This window comes from Mesocricetus auratus, unplaced genomic scaffold (assembly GCF_017639785.1).
Source record: "Mesocricetus auratus isolate SY011 unplaced genomic scaffold, BCM_Maur_2.0 Super-Scaffold_6730, whole genome shotgun sequence".
NCBI classification, from domain to species: domain Eukaryota; kingdom Metazoa; phylum Chordata; class Mammalia; order Rodentia; family Cricetidae; genus Mesocricetus; species Mesocricetus auratus.
The window spans coordinates 64776622-64800889 of NW_024429184.1; the positions used below are offsets into that span (position 1 = coordinate 64776622).

At 39.2% G+C, this 24268-nt stretch overlaps 1 protein-coding gene across 1 annotated transcript in view; it reads right to left on the minus strand.

The window, feature by feature from the left end:
- Positions 1 to 24268, minus strand: part of Prex2 (phosphatidylinositol-3,4,5-trisphosphate dependent Rac exchange factor 2) — a 273913-nt gene that overhangs the window by 62420 nt on the left and 187225 nt on the right. The window contains 2 exon segments of the mRNA XM_005066754.4: positions 12873 to 13016; positions 20608 to 20710. Coding sequence (XP_005066811.2) covers positions 12873 to 13016; positions 20608 to 20710 — 247 coding nt within the window.

Consider the following 24268-nt stretch of genomic DNA (forward strand, 5'->3'; position numbering starts at 1 on the left):
AAATTTGCAGGCAAATGGATGGCACTAGAGGAAACCATCCTGAGTGAGGTAACCCAGTCACAAAAAGACAAACATGGTATGTACTCACTCATATATGGATTTTAGACATAGATCAGGGGAGTGCCAGCCTACAATCCCAGTGCCACTGAGTCTGGGAAATAGGGAGGTTCCCAAGAGGGATGCATTATACCCCAGAGAAGTGGAATGAGGCAACATGTACTGAGCACATTGGTAACATCGGGGGATGGGAGAGGGAACTAAGAAAAAGAGAGGGGGAGAAGAGGAGGGGAGAAGAAGGCATGGGGGAGCAGGAAGGTTGAGTCGAGGTAAGAATAGAGGAGAGCAGGATGAGAGATACCATAATAGATCGAGTCATTATAGGCTTGAGGAGTGAGCTTACTCTAGTGAGATCTCCAGAGATCTACAACGATAACACCAACTGGCAAACTAAACAACAGTGGAGAGACTACACTAATAGCCCTTCCTTGATGATAGGGTTGATGACTATCCTATAGGCCATCCTAGAAACTTCATCCTGGGATTGATGGAAGCAGAGACAGATACCCACAGCTAAACACTGAACAACTCCTGGAACCTAGTGACAGAGATGGAGGAGTGATCAGAAAAGGGGTCAAGACCATGATGATGAAACCCACAAAGACAGATGACTGGATAACGGGGAGCTCTTGAATCCAGACTGATGGCTGAGAGGCCAACAGGAGACTGATCCAGATTCCATGAATGTAGTGCCAGGGAGGAGACCACAGAAATCACTGGGGCCTTGGGTAGTAGATCAGTGTTCACCATGGTTTTTCAATGAGCTTTGGGAGCCCATTCTAAACAGAGGGATGCTCTCTCAGCCTGGACACATGGGGAAGGGCCTGGGTCCTGCCCTGAATGAAATGACAGATTTTGGAGATCCCCCCCAAGGAGAGTCTCACCCTCCCTGAGGAATGATGTGGGGATTGGGTGGGGGGCTGGTGGAGGGACAAGGGAGGAGGGGTGGGAGAGGGAGCTGGGACTGACATGTGAAACATTCATGTTTCTAATTTAAATAAAAAAATATATTGAGAAAAAACTAGAAAGAGACATTTAAAAAAAAGACAGCGCAGAGCCAGCTGGGAACCTTTACAGCATGGCTGGGTCCTGTGAACTCTCTGGCTACACACTGGCCTCAGAGCTCAGCCAGCAGAGTCCTGCTGGCCTGACTTCTCCTTGGTTAGGTTGCCTCAGCATAGCAAAAGGGATCTTAGGATAGCTCTAATCTGAGGAAAAGACTTGCATGGTTCAGTTCCAGCCATGTCTCTTTATTGTTCTTGCCCTAATTGTCTATAATTTCTTAGCTCTAATTCTCTGACTCAATTGTAATTCCAATTCGTTGTTACAAATCTGTTCCAATTCATTCTTGTTCTAATTACCTACATTCTTTCTTTGTCTTCTTTTTCTTTGTTTTCCTACATTCTTTATTCTTCTACATTCTTTACAATTCCAATCTTATTTCTTCTCAATCTTATTTCTCCGGCTGTTACAAATTCCTAAGCATTTATATCCATTCACTAGCAACTTGTTAGTAATAAAAAATACTACAAGGAAAATTCTCAAGGACACATGAAGACATGTAGCAAAGCTTATCAGCTAGTTTGTAGCTAACCACAGCTCTAGTTATGAGGTGGTCCCAGTCATCTGGTAAAGGGATCACTATAAGAGTTGCAAAGGGAAGAAACTAAACTAATGAGAAATCTAAGGATAGACAAAGAATATGTGTATTATTTTACATTTCTTAAGTATGATTAATAATATCTGGACATAGTTAGTCAGTTAGATGCTATTGATCTCTTGAAGGACAAAGATACAACATGGACAGACAGCTGCACTACCACCCTAATTTATCACAAATTCCTGAAGGACTCAGAACGAGCAAGGCCAGATTCCTGCAATTCTGCTCTGTGAAAGTTCCTTCTGTGATCATTCCACAAGGATTTCTGTTGGCCAAATCATACTGTCAGGGAGTTAATTACAGAGAACAGGCTTCTTGGGGTTTTTTCGTATTATTGTTATTACTACTACTATTGCAGTGTGGGACAAAAGGTTTGATTGTCTTATTTTATTTGCCAGAACACACAGATTGGGAAAAAGTCATCCTATTAACAGAACACAAGAAAATTATGTCGACATCTGAGGAATACACAAGACAATTTAGAGTTAGAGACAGTCAGCTATTTTCCATGGGCCATGCCTGCACGAATTGAATCTCTATCAGGTGTGTAAATCTCTGGTGAGCTGGCCTTCCAAATGTCAGCTGATCTCCTGCATACCTTGTGGATCCCATGAACTGCTCAAACCCAACTCTGAAACCCTATGACAGATGGATGAACTGCAGTGTTACCAGCGCAAGCCTTGAGAAGTCCGAATTTAGAAGAAAACCTTTTTCTTTCATGTAACATAAAAATAAAGCATAAAGGTGAGTCCAAAAGCTGAGGAATATATTCAGACTTGGAGCTCTTTCTTCTGAGCAGTTGAGATTTATAATGTATAACATGTCACATTATTTACAAGCTATAACAGTTGTAAAGCAATGGTAGCAGATGAGGCAACCAAACTCACTCCGAAACACTGAATAGAAATCCTAAATCCTCACCACGTTCATAGCATCTCTGAGACCAAAAGATACCAATGATTAACTATCTAAAACCAAGAGCTTTACTGGAATCACTAAAAGTGATCTTTAAGGTCAGTCACATGTTAAGCCTGCTAACTTTGCTCAAGTTCTGGAAAACAACAACAACAACAAAAACAAAACCAAAATTATCCCACTCCTGTGTGGATCCCATAGACCACAAGAGTATGCCAGTTTAACCGTGATGGGGGGTATCCTTCTGTATATGTGTTTCTCTTATTGGTTGATGAATAAAACACTGGCCAATAGCCAGGGAGAAAGCATAGGTGTGGCTATATCAGATCAGGAGAAGGCTGGGGACAGAGACAGAGGGGCTGAGAAGAGATCAAAAGGAATAACAGGTCTGGCACCCTCCGGTAAGCCAAGATCATGTGGAAATTTATAGATTAATAGAAATGGGTTAATAATTGAGGCAGAACTAGCCAATAAGAAGCTCTAGACATGCCAGGCGGTGGTGGCACACACCTTTAATCCCAGCACTTGGGAGGCAGAGGCAGGCGCATCTCTGTGAGTTCGAGACCAGCCTGGTCTACAAGAGCAACTTCCAAGACAGCCTCCAAAGCCACAGAGAAACCCTGTCTCAGAAAGAAGCCCTAGACATTGGTCAACAGTTTAATAATTAAGATAGCATCTGTGTATTTATTTGTGGCTAAGCAGTAGAGGAACCAGGCTGGAAAGAAAACTCCAGTTACAGACCTGACTTGAAAGATGAACCCTTAACAAGCCCATGTACAATTATTTATAGATGGAAGCAGCTATACACACGTGGGAATCAATTGGCAGGAATACAATGGTGGCTTCCAAAAGACAATAAAGGCTACAAGCCTGCCTCCCAACATCTCAGCTCACAAATTTGAACTTAACCAGAGTTTTCTAACTGGGAAAAAAACAAATGTGTCAATGTTTACATTGACTCTAAACATGGTTTTCTAGTTCTTCATGTTCACACAGCTGTATGAAAAGAAAGAGGACTTTTAAGAGAAAAATTTTTCTCAAATATGCTCCTAAATTTTATTTCTTCTCTAAGCCACCTGTCAATAACAATAACAATTAGGGTTATCAGAAGGACCATTCTTTATGATATCAAGGAAATAAGCTAACAGATACAAGTGTCAAACAAGCAGCACTCTGGGGGACAACAGAGACACCTCTTCTAACACTCTCCCCATGGTTAAATGTAAGCCTATCTTACACAGAAGTAGGTGTCACAGAAGAAATGGGCCACTAATTAAAGACATAAATAGAAAATGGCCAGCTGTGGGCTCAAAGTGGACATAAGATTTTGCTGTCAAAGGAAGACCAGTGGAAAACTAAGGAACTTCATGTCACCAGGGATGACATGCATTAACTTCTCCAGTCACTCATGCCTTGGAGGGAGAAGATTAAAATCTATAACTAGAACTCATAATCGGGTCTTGCTCTCTTTATCTCCATATTAATGCAGGAGGTGCTGCCAGGTCACCCCTTTACTGAACATCATAAAAAGTAGACGAGCAATTCCCAGAAAAAGATGGCTAACCAGATTCTACTAAGATGTCACTCTGTATACCTCCTAGTGTTTGCTGTCACATCTGCAGGATGAATGGACACTTGGACCAAAAAGAAATATAATAAGCACAGTAAGGCTTTATTCCCTATAATAAAAGCTCCACTTTCTGCTCCTTTACAGCCATAAGAGCATCTTGGAGACAGGGTCTCTTATACATGCAAACCTCAGAAGACTTAAAAGATTTCTTCAAGGAAGAAAAATTTCTTAACTTCCTAATTACCATATAAACCTACCCAAAGTTGTAAATGTACCTTATATTTTGGTTTGCTCCATCACCTCTTATGTCTAAACTCAAAGGTTAATAGAATGTGGAAACTTGAAAGCCCTTCCCTTGCTATTCTGAGAGATTTGCAAGGGAAACTAGCACTGTTATTAGAGTATTGGAACTATATACCTGAGAACTGAGGCAACATGTATCCTCAGCCCTCAAGATTTATGTACTCAGAATCTGTCACTCTCTGCTTGTGAGTTAATGACTTATTAGCATCATTAGACTGTATCTCTTGATAAAAAGGTCCTGCTATCTTCAGTGTTAACTTTATTAATTAGACACAACAATCTACCACATGATGTGTCATGTGCATTGGTGGCAGGAGTAATTACATGGTTTCCCACAGATTTGCATCAAATAATGAGATTATACTCTGATCTCATAGCTCCTTGAACATTCTCTTATCACCCTTAGACCAAGCAAGCTGACACTTTTGATACTTACATACTACAACTTGACTAAACCATAAGTTCTAGAAAATGAATATTTGGCCATCATCAAATATCAAGGGATCAAATTCTCGCAGGAGGAAACTGAGGTGGAAAGAAAGACAGGGAACATTAGGGAAACATGGAAAGTAAAAATCCTCTTTAGCCAGGAGTCTGGCTTAAATCTATCAGAGGCAAGAGCTAAGAACCTCAGCAAACTTCGTGTGAAGGTCACCTCCATAGACATAATACTCATTTTATAGAGAGACCCTTGAATTAAGAATGCAAAAACAGCAATGAACTTCACACCTGTAGTAGTCTGAGAATCTCCCTTCTGCGACCTTTGGGATCCATGGTTTTACCTATCAGATTGTAACCATATCCAAAGCACTGAATAAACAACCTACTTTCTCATTCACCGAGAACACAGAGGCTTTCCTTAGTGACTCAGAGAAGCAGCAGCAGAAGTCAAACAAATCCTCCATACTGCTACGGCTAACCCAACCAGGCCCACATCGAAGTGTGTTCTAGCTTTTCATTAAATGCTTAAATATACAAAAGATCAGATGGCTTCTTAATAAACTCCAACTCTGCTTCATTCTGACTCATTCTCAAGTTCTCATCTGTGGTTCAGCAAAGAACCTCAAGTCTACTGAAGTAGATGCCTCTGAAGACAAGTCCTCAGGCTGCTGGTGACAGTAGCTTGGAGTTATGAAACTGGCCCAAGCCCCACCATGCAGAGTAGGCATGTATTCCCAGCCCTCCGGAGGCAGAGGCAGAGCAAATGAGACCAGCCTGGGGCACAGAAAGAACCAAGGACCACATGAACTACACAGCAAAATAAAAGGCAGATTTGAGGGTCTAGCTCAGTAGTAGAGTACTTGCCTATATATACTAGTCCCAGGCTGGATTAGCATTGTGTGAGTGTCCGTGCATGTGCATACACATACATACATACATGTTTTCATTTATACTTACACTGGTATTCAGTTAAGCATTACTAATGTTACAAAAAGTGCAGATGAGTTCAGTGGGATCACAGGACAGTGCTTTTACTCAAATGGTGAGTTATTTTAGGTCAGGAGAGAAGACACACATACTATCTCACTTGCTTTGAAGGTATTTTGTTTAACGTACTTTTCTTTTAAATAACATTTTTATTAGGTTTGTTTTCTTCTTTTAGAGGACATTAATCACACAATAGAACCCATAAATCCAAGTTTCATGTGCAGGCTACCAGAAGCCTGATCAGTTATGGATGCAATTTGGCAATGTAAATCCCGTTCGCTTGAAGAGGATCACCAGTCAGAAAGCTCTGATTTTCAAAGGAATATTTCAAATTTGACTGGAAAGAAACCTCATTTTCTTCCAAAGCCTCTAAAAGCAATAGTATGTAAACTAAACAATGAGGTACCATGAGTTAACAAAGTTATTGTTTCCAGATTTTTTTTGTAAAGCTAGCAATGTGACTACAACTATGGTATTTCTCCTAAATGTCTTGAATCTAGTACATGTCATAATGAAACTTCTAACTCATAATAGTAAATTTGAATTTTTACAATAAAAGTAATAGTTATCATGCAATTATGTAGATTTCAGAGGATGCATGCAACATGGACTCCAGCACAGGAAGCTACCTTTGTGGATTCTTTTCTAGCCTAGCGTGTTTTCACTTTACAGTTTCAACACTAATTAGAAAAACTGTGAGAGACTCAGCAATTTCTAGGCCCTGAATATGGACAGGAGTAAACAGAAGCCTGCTTCTAAAGGGTGGGAACTGTTTTTCTGTTAGCAAGATGTTACCTGAGGAGGCATCAGACTATCAGAAGACATACTGTTGCCAATTGCCCTCCCTATTTGGGAGGCTAATGGTGAAACCACAGTTCCTGCTCTTTAAACGCGGTACCACTATCAGTGGGTATATTAATTAATACCTGAGACATTCGGGTTCCTCATTCTGCTCATGGAAAATGAGTAGCTACTAGTGATGATTGTGGGAAATAATGTCATTAAATGATAGTAATAAGAGAGCTCATGACATTTATAATATAAATAAATAAGAACTTATTTATTAACAGAGTTTTATGTTCTAGGCAACATGCCATATATTCTGCGGGAGTTAATAATTCAATGTCCCTGAGCTGTGGATTGTGCTTGAGTGTGCTTACCTAAGCAGAGAATCTGGGAACTGAGCAAAGGTTCATGCAAGGACACTTTAGTTTGTGATGTCAGACCAGAAAGATGGGGGCATTGGGAGGGGCTTTAGTGGAACAGTGTGTGTATCTGAGATGCACTTTCATAAGGGCCTATTGCTGTCCTTCTAGTCCACTACAATAAGGACAATTATGTAAACGTACTTGACTAAAATTTTAATGAACTCCTTATTAATTGCCAGTTCCATTTCATCTTTTGGCAACTATTAAAATTCATAACAACTTAATTCCTTTTTAGAAACAGGAGAAACATCAAAAGTTTGTCAAAAGATTTAACAAGAATTTTGTAGCACATGCACCTCTCTTTATGAAACCCAGCACCATCCACAATGAACATACAGGATGAACAAGAGTAGTGGCTCTCCAGAGTGACGTTCAAAACCACCCATCAACAAAATCTCCATTGATGTCATTGTTGGTTAAATAAGATATTGTACACACATAGAAATAGTCCAGGCAATCAGAATTCCTCAGAAACAGTTGCCAAGCTTTGTGAATGTTCATTGTTTAAATAAACTATTTATTGCTTCAGTTATAAATATTGCATAAAGCCAAATTGGAGGAGAGACACTTGAAGGGAAGCAACAGAAAATATCGATGTTTGCAGCAAAAAATTCTCCTTTAAAAAAGATGTACAGTGCTCAAGAGTCTGGATCAATTAAACTATTCCATGCACGCAGGAAGACTCTTTGTAAAGACAGGTCAGAGTTAAGGGTAGTGCTTTTTGTGGAAGTCCAATCCCTCTAGGAGACATGCAGCTGAAACTCCCAAGACAGCACTTAGACATGCGGTTCTATTTAAAGATGACCAGTACCCAAAGACCAGCACATAGATACTCAACAATGCCCTCCAGAAGGGTTGTCGTGGATTTCACTTCACAGAGCTTTAGCAATGTCCTATCAGCTCACAGTATAGCACAGTCTGGGGAGCCACTGATGGCAGAAGAAAGGATAGCATATACCATCTGTTAGGAGTTGAATTGTAACTTTCAAAATACATGACCAAGTCCCAACTTGTAGTACCCACAAAATGAAACTGCAACTTTACTGTGAAACATTACCAATGTCATCATTTTAAAAAATCATATTGGATTAGAGAAGGCCCAAATCAAGCGAGATGCATCATTGTCAGAGGAGAAAAACGGTACACAAAGACATAGAGATAGACAAGACAAGGAAGGGGTCATCAAAGAGAGGCAGAGCCTCTATAGTGGTAGCCTTGAACTGACAGAAAGTGGGAAGATTGCTCACTAGAACCTTTGGAGGAAGCATGTCCTGTGGACAACTTAATTTCAGACTGTAGCCCTGTAGAATGCTGATAGAACAAATTTCAGATGATGCAGTTTGCTATGGCAGGCTTAAGAAACTGGCCCATCCACTCCACTGACTCAGTCTGGGACCACTCATGTTTCTTACTTATGTTTCTAGTGTCCAGAGATCTACAAGGTTGACCCCAACTAACAATCTAAACAATAGTTGAGAGGCCACCTTAAGTGCCATTCTCCAATAATGAGATTGATGAATTGATGAATACCTTATATGCCATCCTATAACATTCATTCAGTAGCTGTTGGAAACAGAAGACACCCACTGCTAAACACTGAGCTGAGTTCTGTGAATGTAGTTGCAGAGAGGGAGGAGTGATGAGCAAAGCGGTCAAGACCAAGCAAAGAAACCCACAGAAACAGCTGACCTGAACAAGGTGGAGCTCATGGACCCCAGACTGATAGCTAGAAAACCAGAATAGGACTGTTCCAGACCCCTGAACGAGGGGGATGTCAAGTTGGAGGTCTGGATAATCTATGGGTCCTCTGGTAGTGGATCAGTATTATCCCTAATACAGGAATGAACACTGGGAGTCCTCTCCACACAGAGGGATACTCTCTCAGCCTAGACACACAGGGGAGGGTCTAGGCCCTACTCCAAATGATATGACAGACTTTGAAGATCACCCATGGAAGGCCTCACCCTCCCTGGGGAGCAGAAAGGAGATGAGATATGGGGTTGGTGGAGGGCAGGGGAGGAGGGAAAGGAGAGCGAACTGGGATTGACATGGAAAACAAGTCTGTTTCTAATTTGAATTTTTAAAAAAGGGAGAAAAATCAAATCAAAATAAAGTAATGGAAATAATACTAATAAAGGTAGTGTTCCTGTCAAAGGAGGACATTAATATTGTTTTATACTTTTTGTCACTGTGAAAACACCTGACAAAATTAATAAAAAGAAAGATTAAATAAATAAATAAAAGATCCTTAAAGGAGATGCTTTCCCTTGAGACAAATCACAGATCCCACTGAAATGTAAGATATAGTTCCTAGCATTAGCTATCAGGAAAAGATTGACCTGTTGTGCCCCTGGGGGAAGAAGAAGCCAGGTGATCTGCTGGGGTCCCTTGGGGCTTCCTCACCTGGATGTTATGACAAGTAGATGAGGGCAGTAACTGGAATGAAAGGAGCAGACTTCGAAGTCCAAGTCCCCAAGGGATGAAAGTCTGGTTGTGCCACAGATCATCGACAGAGACTAGAAGAGGTGCAAGCTTAGAGAGAAACTTGTCTACCCTCAGAGCAGGCCCCAGACTGCTAACTGGCTTTCATATAAGGAGAAGGAAGAATCCAATGAGCTGTAGGAGTAAGGGTTGTAACTTGTCCCGATAACCAGGTTTTTCTAAATGCTGCCTCCTCCAAGGAAGGGAAGTTGACCAAGGTCCCATAGAAGCCTCTTACAATTTTTACAAAAAGGTAATATCTGAGGGACACGGACACAGGCTATAGAAGATGTTACAGGTATCTAGAGACACCTGTTAGGAATAGCCAGTTCATTTCCTAGCTGCAGGGTCCTGAAGAAGGCATCCCTGAATCCTTCAGCACACCATCTGCTTTTAGTGAATTAAACCTGGAGCCAACGTGATGTCTCCTTGTAAGGGCAGCTTGCATCTTAATGCATCATTAGTTTGTAGAATATTTTATACTGCCCTTAGCCTGCTTTGCGCCGGCTACACAGACTTTAGACATCTGAACATACATGAAATGAATCAATATTATTAAACAGAGATTAACTGGATACTTGCAATCCATTCACAGAACAGAAGATCAGTGGTTTCTTATCACAGTGGGCTCAGAAACAGAGAAAACTGCAAAGATATCTTGGCATTTGTGCATCGCCTTCCAGTGATTCTGTATTAATGGCTGTGGTGTGGGGCTAGGTGTGGGCACTTTCTAAAACCTCTCCAAGATGACCCTGCGCAGCCTCCATTGACTACCTCTGATAGAGACATGAAGGAAAGTCATGGGAGGGGACCTGAGGTTCGATTCTCTGTATGCTACTCAACACAAGAGCTGTTGACTTTCCTCACCCTATGGGTCCAGGAACCCATCTGCATTACACTGTGTACCCTGTAATGAAGCATGTGTGTGTAGGAGGCAGGTTCCCTCAAAGTGATCCTTGCCTTCAAACACTGTGCATGTTTTGTGTCAACTTTCCTGCCAGATTATCTGCGTATGCCTTGTCTTGGAAATCAGTTCCACTTTGGGTTGTCTAGTTACCGTTCTGAAGCTGTGACTTCCTGCAATACACATTCACCTTCCACCTTGCTCACTTCCGGCCCTTGAGAGGAAGAAAGCAATACCTCTGCTTCTGCTACCATAGGCCATGCTGAGGTCTGACAATGAGGACTCCCCCAGGAAATTTTCACAGTCACAGATTTTTTTTCCATTTTCTAAGTAGCTAGTAAAGAGCCACAAACCCTTCAAATAATGTTTATCCCAAGAAAAGATCATTTCTTTCTCTTAACATGACTTTTTTTCAGTCACAAACCTGGGTAACTCTCTGCTAAGGGTGAGCATGGATCTCCCGCAGGCTTCTGTCAGAACCCTGAGATGAAATGAAAGCACATGGGAGCCTTATGACTACAGAAGTACTGTTCACCCCTTTAAGGGCACAACTCTATCATGGGCAGATTTTTAATGAGATCAGCTGTTTCCAGTCTTCTCTTTTGTAGTCTTGAATACAGAGCCCACTCCCTTTGGTTTTTTTGAGACAGCTGTGTAGCTCTGTGTAGCTCTGGATGGCCTGGAACTTGCTCTTTAGAACAGGCTGGCCTGGCATACACCCCCACCCAACAACGTCTGTTTCTCTTATGTTACTGCTATAAGGTATGAAAGCCAAATGTTTACTGCAAGCTTCTTAAATTAAATTCTAAACCAGTAGATTTATTTTTCAAATGGCTTTTATAAAATTTATAAAAGAAAGGTTACTTTCAAAATGAGCTTTTCCTTACATGCATGTTCAATGGGCTGTGGTTATTCAGTTCCTGGAGGTGGATGTGTCATGAATGACACATTATTTAAAAGAAATATTTAGTACCATCTGTCATGTCAGTAATGGTTTCAAAGACAGATTTAAATTAAAAAAAAGACAGAATCAAGGTTGTCAAGATGACTCTCCGGTAAAGGCACTTGTGACTGAATGGCGCATGCCTAACATCACAAGGTTGATCCTTCTGTGGTCTGTCTCTGTCTTTGTGTGTATGTGTTTCACTGTGTATATGTGTGTCTCTCTGTCTCTGTGTGTCTCTATCTCTCATAAAAATAGAAAAGGACAGAGAAAGAAAGTTCACAAAGTGTCCTGAAGAAGCCCAATTAAAGCTGTAAAAAAAATGAACTCTCTGGACCAGCATTCTCTGTCTCATCCAACTCTGTGGAGAAATATTGTGGGGTATTTGATCACACTGTATGAAAGACACCCTAGGATGCATTTAAGGAGGTAAGGAGTTATGCCTAATCTAAAAAGACTGCACAGTAACGTGAATGTGTTACTCCTTAACTAGCAGAAATGACACAATAATGTGAATGTCTGGTCTTTTCTGGGTATCCAGAGCTTCTCTTCAAATTCATAGCAAGAACTTTCATTCTTATACTATTCTTAATTCCTTCTACTGCAGATGTCATTCACTGATTACTTACAGAAAAAACAGATCAAGAATACACATTTACACCAGGCAGTGGTAATCCCTGGACCCTGGAGGCAGAGGCAGGTAGATCTCTTTGAGTTCGAGGCTAGCCTCATCAACAGAGCAACTTTCAAGACAGGCTCCAAAGCTACAGAGAAGCCCTGTCTTCAAAAACAAAAACAAACATAAAACAAGGATACCCATTTCCTCACAAAATCTGACATAAGCAATATGAAAGGCATCAATTTTTGCAGCCAATGACACAGAATGTATGTATGTACATTCGTGAATATATGCATAGCAGAAGCCAGAGTAAAACAATATGTATGTTTAGTTCGTTTTGAGACAGCCTCACTGTATAGCCCAGTTGGTGACAAATTAGCATCCTTTCTGCCTCAGCCACCCGAATGCTTGGACTATAGATATGTACCATCACACCCAACAGAAATGCACTACAGTTGAACATTTTCTATGTCATATAGTAGGCTAGCCATTTGATTTTTCTCCCATACTTTATTTAACCAGTTCTTTTGGTTTAAATTACCTTTATTTCTTTGAATTACTCAACTTTTCTATCTCATAAAATGTTCTAGTTCTCTTTAATGAATATATTTAAATCAAACACTCTTAATAAACATTCCCAGAATCAATTAATTATATTACTTGAAAACCACGAAAGATTTTTTAAATTAGTGAAAAAAATCACTGCTAACAATGAATGTACTTAAAACCTTAACGAAGATAAAACAGTTTACGTGTACAAAGCTTGGAGAGGAAAACAGCTCACCTTGTGTAAAGAGAACGGGATGAACTTTAAAGCCTCCTCCATTCTTCAACCGTTGAGGCAGTTGCTCAAAATGGTAACTACCCATGTAGAAGTAAACTTTGAGGGCCTGCCGGCTTCCTTCCACTTGGTACGTAAGAGGGACATCTGAAGTGACATTAAATGCCATGTTACTTCCTGAAGGTAAGGATACACTAGACATTACATTTGGATTATACAAGTATTATGTTAAAATTTTAACAAAAACAACAACAACAAACCCTGAAATGAACCACACAGTAATGCATTAGGAGTGTTCCTGTTTCTCTGATTTCTTTCTCATCCTGTTTGTCATCAGTATATAGGAGGTCTACTGATTTTTCTGCATTAATCTTGTATCCCACTACTGAAGGTATTTATCAGCTATAGGAATCCCCTGGTAGAATGTTGGGGGTCACTTATACTATCGTATCTTTCACAAATAGTGAAACTTTGACCTCAGCCTTTCCAATTTGTATCTCCTTGATCTCCTTTTGTTGTCTTATTGCTCTAGTTAGGATTTCAAATACTATATTGAATGGATATGGAGAGAGTAGACAGCCTTGTCTTGTTCCTGATTTTAGTGGAATCATTTTGAGTTTCTCTCCATTTAATTTGATGTTGGCTGTCTGCTTGCTGTATATTGCTTTTATTATGTTTAAGTACCCATCCCAAGTATACACACGGACTTTGGACTCCAATAGAACAATGTGAGGTGCACTCTCACCCAGAACTCTTGGGAAAGGGTCTAGGCCCTGCCCTATATGAAATGACACACTATAGACACCCCCATGGAGGGCCTCACCCTCCCTGGAGAAATGAGAGGATAACGGGGGGAGGGGAGGGCACGGGAGGAAGGGAGGGAATGGGAGAGGGACCTGGAACTGACTTGTGAAGCAACCTTGATTCTTATCTAAATTTAAACTGGAAAATAAAATTAAAAAAAATATATGTGTTAAAAAAAAAAAGAATTGTGTCCCTAATCTCTCCAAGACCTTTATGGTGAAGAGATGCTGGGTATTGCCAAAAGCTTTTTCTGCATCTAGTGAGATGAACATGTGATTTTTTTCTTTCAGTTCTTTATATGATAGATTACATTGATATATTTTTGTATGTTTAACCATCCCTGCCTCTCTGGGGTGCACCCTTCAAAATAGCCAAAAACAACATAAAATATCTTGGGGTAATTCTAACCAAACAAGTGAAGACCTGTATGACAAGAACTATAAGTCTTTGAAGAATGAAATTGAAAAGGATATCAGAAAATGCAAAGATCTCCCATGCTCGTGGATAGATAGTATTAACACAGTAAAAATTGTAATACTACCAAAGGCAATCTACATATTCAATGCATTACCCATCAAAACCAGAACAATTCTTCACAGATCTTGAAAAACCAATAGTAAACTTCATACAAAAAAATCCAGGATAGTCAAAAGGACCTTGTACAATAGAGATATCTGGAGGCATCACTATCTCTCCCTTCAAGCTCTATTATAGAGCTATAGTCATGAAAACAGCTTGGTATTGGCATAAAACAGACAGGTGGACCAATAGAATTGAATCAAAGACCCTTATATTAACCCCCACACCTATGAACACCTAATTTTTGACAAAGAAGATAAAAATATAAAATGGAAAATGTATCTTCAACAAATGGTACTGGTATAACTGGGTGTCAACATGTAGAAGACTGCAAATAGAACCATACCTATTGCCATGCACAAAATTTAAGTCCAAATGCATCAAAGACCTCAACATAAATCTGCCAACACTGAACCACATAGAAGAGAAAGTGGGAAATACACTTGTACATATTGGTACAGGAGACCACTTCCTCAATATAATACCAATAGCATAGTCACTGAGAACAACAATTAAGAAGTAGGACCTCCTGAAACTGAGAAGCTTCCATAAATCAAAGAACACAGTCAACAAGACAAAAGACTCCCTACAGAATGGGAAAGATCTTCACCAACCCCATATCTGAGAGAGGGTTGATCTCTAAAATATACAAAGAACTCAAGAAACTAGGCACCAAACTACCAAATAATCCAATTTAAAAAATAGTATACAAACTTAAACAGAAAATTCTTAACAGAAGAATCTCAAATGGTTGAGAGACACTTAAGAAAATGCTCAACATCCTTAGTCATCAGGGAAATGCAAATCAAAACAATTGTGAGATTCTATCTTACAACCAATCAGAATGGCTAATATCAAAAGCACTGATGACAGCTTATGCAGGAGAGGATGGGGAGAAAGGGGAACACTATTCCATTGATGGTGGGAGTGCAAACTTGTACAGGCACTGTGGAAATCAGTATAGCCATATCTCAGAAAACTAGATATCAGTCTACCTCAAGACTCTGCAATACCACTTTTGGGCATACACACAAAGGAAGCACACTCATATCACAAGGACATTTGTTCAATTTGTTCATAGAAGCATTATTTGTAATAGAACTGGGCAATAACCTACATGCCTCTCAACTGTAGAATGGATAAAGAAAATGTGGCACATTTACACAATGGAGTACTACTCAGCAATAAGAAACAATGACATCTTAAAATCTGCAAGCAAATGAACAAAACTAGAAAAAAATATCCTGTCTGAAGTAACACAGATCCAGAAAGACAAATGAAGTATGTACTCACTTGTAAGTGAATACCAGACATACAGCAAAATATAACCAGCCTACAATCCACAAGCTCAGAAAAGTTAGATCCCTCTGCTGCACAAGAAACCTTATAATAGCCTGCCTCCTGCTCAGCTCCGCTTTGCTTCTTGCCCAAGCTGAGGCAGCCCCTCTCTTGTGTCTTTCCCAATAATCTCTTGTGTGAGGTTTTTTGTGTTGTGACTCTGTGGTACTCCTTGGCTACTGACTGCCAGGATACCCTTCCCCTCAGAGCTGCCAGACTTGCATTAGGGAAGCCTTTCTCCTCAGAACTTGAACACTTACATTTTACATTAGTCCCTCTTGATCCACAAAGTGCTGTTCTGTAAAGAGTACTGCACCAGAGTTCCACTAGCTAAAGAAGTAGGTTTATTACTGAGCTGAAAATCAAATTCCATAATGGGAATCCTGGTTACACTTTGACACACCAGATGTCTCACTTAACTAAATGAGGATTTCTCAGGGCAGCTGCCTCATTCATATTTAGTCAAAATGAGCCCACAGAGTACACTTCTTAAGTAGTATGTGAGAAAATGGACTGCATAACAACCATTAACAAAATGAACATGGGTTTTGTAAGCTCTGCTCCTTGAGTAATATGTTAAAATGAACTGCGTTCTGTTGAGGATACCTTATGACCATTAGGAATTATCTTTCCAAATTCTTGTAGCTACTTTTAAATACCCTAAAATTAATGGTTTTTTAAAAAAATCAGCCAAACTGAACGGCTAAAACACTGTAGAAGTATTTTACAATGCAGCTGCAAATCCTTTCCCTTCTACATGACTCCACAATATTTCTACTCAATAAAAAAGAAGTTAAAAACATTCTGAAAATACTCAGAATACTCATACTAACTAGTTTAAAATTAAAGCAAAACATAGCAAACACTTAATCCATCTTTCTAGTTCAACATTAGCACTCCAAACTTGCTTTCCGGAACTGATATAAAGCCCTTTACACACGAATGACAAGCTTTGTCTCTATCTCCATATCTACATCTCCCCCTCTTTCCTGATTTCTTTCTCTGTAGGACAAGTTAGGCTGCAACTCTACCGTCTTCCAGTGCAAATGTAAACCACCATGTCTGTTTTTGTTTGTTTTGTTTTTTTAATGTGTTTTTTTGTTTTGGTTCTTAATTTTAACAATTGGAAATAAAAGATTTTCCCAATCATGAAAAGGGAATTCCTTTAAAACTTCAATTGAGAAACCCATTTTTAATTTACTAAATCAAACAATTAATGTCTCTCTAGAAAACACAAAATATGGAAACTATAAAACTGTTTTGGAACATCAATAGTGATATGGAACTAAAACCCACCACCTTTTCACTTGTGAAAGGTCATCTTCTCTAGAAAACAAATTTATTTTGAGAGGAAAGTAAGTGATCAACAGCTTGGGACCATCAAGCTTTGTGAGGGAAGGTCTAGGAACATCCTATGGCGACTGGCCCTAGAAAACAGCCATGATGTTTTAGATATGACACTAAATCGATGAATGGGATAAAAGTCTTTGTGAGTAAGTTTTAATTTAAAAGTTGATAGTTAAGCCTATTTGGATTGCCTCTCTCTAATCCTGTCCAAGTCTTTGCTTCCTTCAGATCAGTTTAAAAACGCTTCTATGGGAAGCTTTCTCCAGTCATCCCTGAAGAGGCCACAACACCATCTTGGCTTATACATCTTTATTTCTTCATAGGGTTTATCACATCCTACCTCTGTAGCTAACTTATTGTGTCTCATCTTAGCCATAACAGGCTCGTGTCTATTTCCGTAGCTCCAGACACAGTAGTTGGCCCATACGAAGATAGTGGGGGCTCACAAAAACTCATTTTTCCAGTATCTACCTTAAGTTTATGTCATCATGATAAAGGAGACATTTTATCATTACTAGACCAAAAGCAAGTATAAGGGAGTGATTGCACATACTGATTACAACTGGGAGCTGCATGTAACACTTGAGGATTTCAAAAAATATCTATTTAAACCACCCAGCTCTGAGCTGGGGAAAGCTAGTATTTTTGCTGACAAACTGATAGATGAGAATGGATCCAGGATTTGAACTCAGGTTCTAGATCAAAGTGAATGTTTTCTTTCCAGCTATAATTCCTTCTCTCCCCACTGTTCCCTCCCTCCAGAGGCATGCAGCCAGCCTGTCTCTATATCAGTCATGCAGACTTTATTAACCATTCTGATGCATCTGCTACTACACAGCTGGAAAGATGAAACTGCCTGCCATACATTTTAACAAGCTCTAACTTTCTTATACCATTTAAGTAAAGCTTGATGGAACTCAGGTATTGACTCAGATTTCACGGTAAGAACTCTCTCCAATCATCATTTTGAACTTGCTAGGAAAGTCGATGTTACATCATGGCCTACCCCTTTAAAAAGAAACTAGATCCCCATAGTCTAATAGGATGAATGCACATTGCAGCTCTCTCCATAGGACAAAGCTAAGGAGGCTTCTCTTTATGTCTTTACGGTTTTATGGATCTTGATTTATGGTTCTAACTGGTATCTAGTTCCTCCATACTCTATGTCAAGCATGCTATCCCAGATGAAACTGCATGGTGTAAAACTTCTTGCCACCCCCGACGTATAAAAGCCAGATACTACCCTTTCTTCTGGGGTTATTCTGAAAGCTTTTCTGTTCTCTTCAAACCTTTCCTCTCATGGTAATTTTATCTTACTTCTTCTCACTGTGACTGGCTAGCTTCACACTCACTATGTAAATGAGGCTTAAAAGAAATGCCCATTCCCTGTAATGAGAATGACTACCTTAAATGCCATCCTAGAGCCTTCATCCAATAGCTGATGGAAGCAGAGACCCACAGCCAAGCACTGAGCCAAACTCCTGGAATCCAGTTTCAGAGAAGGAGGAGTGATGAACAAAGGGAAAACCCATAGAAACAGCTGACCTAAGAAAGTGGGAACTCACAGATCCCAGTCTGACAGCTGGGGAACCAACATAGGACCAAACCAGGCCTCCTGAATGTAGGTGTCAGTAGGAGCACTGGGCAGTTTATGGGCCTCTGGCAGTGGAACCAGGATGTATCCCTAGTATACAATTGAACTTTGGGAGCCCATTTCCCACAGAGGGATACTCTCTTAGCCTAGATAAACAGGGGTGGAACTAGGCCCTGCCCCAAATGACTTGACAGATTTTAATGATCCCTCATGGAAGACCTCACCCTCCCTGGATAGTGTATGGGGAATGGGATGGAGGGTCCTTGGGGAGGTATGAGAGGATGGGAAGGAGAAGGAACTGGGATTGATATGTAAAATAAGATGGTTTCTAATTTAAATAAAACATATATATCACAGAAATCCATCTCCCTAGACTATCCCTCTAGAGCTCTGGGGCTAAAGGCATGTACCTGACTAAACTATCTCTAAATGAAGCTCCTCTAAGTTTTAAGAGGAAGTTTCTCTTCCCTTTAAAGTCCAGGTTATGTTGCTTTAATGGTATCATACCCCTCTAACCATTGCTTTCCCACTCAAGACTCAATCGTGGTCTCTAGGCTTTTCTCCTGACACACTTTATTTCTGAATGGTTGTGTCAACTCCTTTCCCAAGTTCACAATGGCTGCTCTTTCTTTATTTTTTGTTTAATGGTGGAGTCATGTGGCATTGAAACTGGTACCTTACTAGACAATTATCTTCAGAAGTCCAGGCTATGCTTCAAAAGGAAGCATAAAGCACATTGCTAAATACAACCACCGTGAGGGCTTTGTCATGAGCACAGCCATATTTAAACCCTAACTTTTTGTTTAGAGGATTACAATCACCTTTAATGTTTGGAATGTATCCAAAACATCAATGTCTCTTACTGTGGACCGGAAAAAAAAGGAAAAAATCACTCACAGAGCTCATCATTGTGACTCCTCTGCTTTTTCAGTTGTCAAAAATGAAGTTTTGAAAACAAAGAGGACAATGAATGCTCTTGAGGGCTTATAGCACCTCAAGCAGCATTTTCAAGAATGAAAATTAAGTGACATCACAGAATTGTTTTCTTAGCCTTCAGCAAAACTATAACTACTGCCTTCAAATGAAACTGTATGGCCTTCTGTATACAAAAGTAGAAACCTCAAAAGTTATCTAAAATTTTGTTTTTAATCAAAATTTACCACCTCTTTCCAGATAACAATTCTCTTTTGAGTATCACCAATTTACACCTTCATATTCTTGCTTTTTCTTGTTCATAAGTGGGAATGAAAATTAGTGACAATTCCATACTCTCTATCTTCATAAAGTAATAGAAAGAGTGTTGATATTTACTGAGAGGTAAAGAAGTCTGACATACACGTCTCCCAATACCTTTGTGACTCTCTCTCTCTTAGCCCCTTCAGGAACCTGTGCTCTTAGACTAGAGGACCTCCCCGCCCTATGAAGACCACCCTTTACTCTGCTCCTTAATCTTTATATTCTGATAGACTTTATTGTTGCTTTTAACAATACCAAATTAATCTGGTTTTCTGACCTGTCATTTTCTTTCCTCACTTCAATTTATAACCCACAGAAGAAGACTCGATCTGCTCAGTACTCCTTTGAACTTGATACCCAGAACAGAAATGGCAAGAAGTAAACATTCAGATTAAGTTTTTGATGAGATAAATGAAGAATTATCATTATTTTCTCAAACCATGGATATGAAGTAAGCACTTATAGAGTCTCTCATACTAGTCAATGAGAGGGAGAAGAACACCTCCCATCTCTGACTACACTTGTCTCTTGTGAGAAACAGGAGGCACAGAAAACTGTCTTCAAAAATAAACTGAAGATTTCTTGGACTGGTAGACATCTTCTTAAACATTTATGACAATGTTGAAATCATAGAATAATGATGGTAATTTGCAAAAATTAAAAAAACATGAACATTAATCTATGGGTTCACTACATAACAAGTATGACTTCTAAAATACAGCTTCTGTCAGCACTAATGTTAGAAAATGGTTCAAAGAGAACCCTTCATGCAACTATATGCAAATGAAAAGTCAGTATCATCTGCTACCAGAAACACTCTATACACACATAGTTACTCACTTGCAACCAGTGGCTCCTCTTCTGCTGGTTTGAAGAAAAAGGAAACTTTTTCCAAATCAAATAGAGCAACCAGTGTATCCTCTAGCATGGCTTGTTCATCTTTCTACAATTAAGAGAAAGAATCTATAAGGTGGCTGGATGATGTGCCATCAGATCCCATGGTGCAATATAAATCCAAAGCAGAATCACTTCACTTCGGTTTTATTTCATAGAAAACGCTAGTGCCAAAAAATCCCTGAGAATTCCCTGTCCAAAATGAAATCAAGTCCTACAGAGAGACATGTTCATTGTATGGTTTTATCCTTTTCTGGCTTTGTATTTTTTTAATATTTAAATGATTATACACAAATTTTCAGTCTAGCTTATAAATAGAATCTAATTGTAATGATCTCATTTACAAATAATCTATGCTTTTGGCCTTTTCCTTCTAAAAGCTCATAAAGTAACAGCTAAGAAACAGAAAGAATTTTTATTATTAAGTTAAAATCACAGCCATCCATTTTTATAATAATGTATTCATTGTTCAATGACTGCTTATTAGAAATGATAAAAGAAATTTCCATGTATAGATGTATTTGTGTTCCAAAGAATGCACACACAAACATCACGCGCACCTTACTAGCTTTGTGAGGTCCTTAGTCTAGAGTATGAATAAGCAATTCAACTCATTTCAACCACTTGTTTCTTTTCTATAATGAGATTTCCTGTGATAAAATAATGATTCTTTAGAAGCACTTTCCATGCACTCATCCTGCTTCAGCTTACAATAAGCCTGAGAAACTTGTTGAAGTGTGTGAAGCATATTCAACTTGTTTAAAGGCTAATTCATGTTAGTAAGAAAACAAGGACTGGGGCTGGGAAGATGGCTCAATGGCTAAGAGCACCGGCTGCTCTTCCAGAGAACCCAGGTTTAATTCCCACATGGCAGCCCACAACTGTCTGTAACTCCAGTTACAGCAGATTCAACACCCTCACACAGACATCTGTGCAGGCAAAACACCAATGTACACAAAGCAAATTATTTTTAAAAACTAAAACATAATGCTCTATTAAGAGATAACTTCTATGTGTAAGGTTAACTGTGTCATCATTATGAGCCTAAGCACTCTGTAGAGAATGTAGTTATTAACTGCTAATAAGGCCATGTGTAAGCACTAGAAAGTTGATGTCACTGAGACATGCACACAAGTGTGTGAGTGTATATAACCCCACGGAGGCTAGAGGCTGATGCCACATATTTGGTCCTATCACTCTTCATCTCTGAGACAAGGTCTCTTATTGCATCTGGAGCTAGACCAACTAGCAAGTCCTAGATTCCCTCCTTCCTGTCTCTTCCTACTACAGAATTAGAGCTACAGGATTCAAGGAGGCACCAACAGTTTTGTTATTGTTGTTTGTTTGTTTGATTTGGGCTTTAATGTGAAATGCGGATGCAGAGGATTCCAACTCAGGCCCTCAAGCACACACAAGAGCTCTTACTCACTGAGCTGCATCCCAAGCCTCCTAAACTCCTTGTGAAGAAGTAGAAAAGTACCTATTGCCTGGAAGTTTATGGCAGAACTGAAAAAACACACCACCATTTTTCTGATGCCAATGAGAAGAGTTAGGAGAAATGTTCCAGACATCTCAGCCTCTGAACACTGCAGTGTGAGTCATGCTGTTTCAGTGGCAGTGACAGAACTAGGTAACAGCTGGCTGTGTCTAGAGCTCCAGGATGCACAGTCCAGGGTGACTGCAATTTTCAGAGAACCATAGTCACCAGTAAGCTTGTTGTTGGTTTTCATCATTTATTGGTTATAATTTAATTACAACATTCCTCTTTTTCTTTTCCTTTCTCTAGACCCTCCCATGTACCCCATCCAACTCATTTACAAATTCATGTCTTCTTCATTCAATAATTATTATTGCATGCAAATATATATATATTTATACTTGTCTGTATGATGCTATTTGTATGTACATTTTCAGGGCTTTGTGTTCTCAATACAGAGGTTTCATTATTTTTTTCCAGTAAACTCTGACTGAAAATCAGTTATTAAAATAAATTTAAAGGTTTCACAAGGTCAGGTTTTTAAGAAGAGCACAATTTCATTGTGATATATAACACACAGAATATGTAATTCACTCAGGCAAAGTACACAGTTCAGAATCTTCAGTGCATCTGGAGCTGAGCCACTCCTGTCATCATGAAATTATAGAATATTTTCTTTACCTCCCAAGGAAACCGTGCATCATTAAGCATTCTCCTGTGGGCATCTACCTGAGATATTAGCTCCAGGCAGTCACATGTCTACTTTGATCACTGAAATGTATCCACTCAACAGGTTTCATCACAATGGAAACAAACTGCTCTTTGTTGTCAGGCTAGTTTCCTTAAGACCATGCTTGTAGGATTTATGTACAATCTAGCATTCATCAGTACTACAAATTGTCTATGCCTGAATAAGATTTTATTATAGGAGACATAGCTCTTAACTTACCAGCCACCCACGGATGAACACATGAGTTGCTAACAGTCTTCATGTATTTTTAATAACATTGATATGACTATTTATCACAAGTTCTTAATTGAATAGAAGTTTAGGTTTCCATTGGGTATTAACCTAAGGACTAGAATTTCAGGAATACAAAACTATGTCTAATGTCCTAAAGAAGTGGCAAACTGTTTTCCAAAGGCATTGCATTACTTTACATTCCTGTGACTCATTTCTGAGGATTATAATGACTACAGCTCCTCACCAACATTTGTTATTGGAGAGGGCTCTTTCTCTGTGTTTTGAGTTCCATTTTTCTAACAGCAGCTAGTACTATCTGTCATGTGCTTATTGGCCATTTTTAAATCTTCTAGGGAAGTAGCTACTCCAATCCTTTTCCCACTTTTAAATTAGGTCATCTTAAAAATCACTAGTCTTGAAGGTTCTTTGTATATTCTAATCTACATACTTTATTGCCTCAATGATCTGTAAATATTTTCTCCTAATCTTGGAGACTTCAAATAAAATTAAACTTAAAGCAGCAGCAATTGATTAGATATCAAAGACTAAATACAGAACATAAAATAGAAAACAAATCTCACTCTTGCACTCATCCATTCACTCTAAAACAAACACTGCTGCTATGTTAGGAAGGAGCCTGACTATCATACATTATTTACACTGGATATATGCTATGGTTTTTGTTTTTAAACACTTTGGCTAAAGTGCCTTCCTTTAAATTAACCAAATAAGTAATTTATAGCCCACACAGAGTGCATAGAGTCCTTTCTAAAAATCTGCTTCTGTGTCTCTTGGCCACACTAGATGGATGCCCTTACCTCATCATTCCAGTATCTTTCATGATTGAAAGATACAGTACAACAATCACCTCCATACTCAACAGTATGAAAAATGCTATTTTGATATTATAACGCATCTATATTTGTTTTAAAACAATTATTTTGTAGCTACATGTTCCACTTATACTTTAGCAGATGAAACAGACTCTCACATTCAAAGTCAGAATTCCATTTAACGAGCCTCAAAATGTTTATGTACATAAAAGCAGACATTTGTGCAGGAAAGTCTACAGGAAGTCACATGAAAAGCTCTGAAGTTCTCTATATTTCAACATTTCAAGATCTTTTTTTCACCTTTACCCATGCTTCAGCATGGCAATTTCTCCT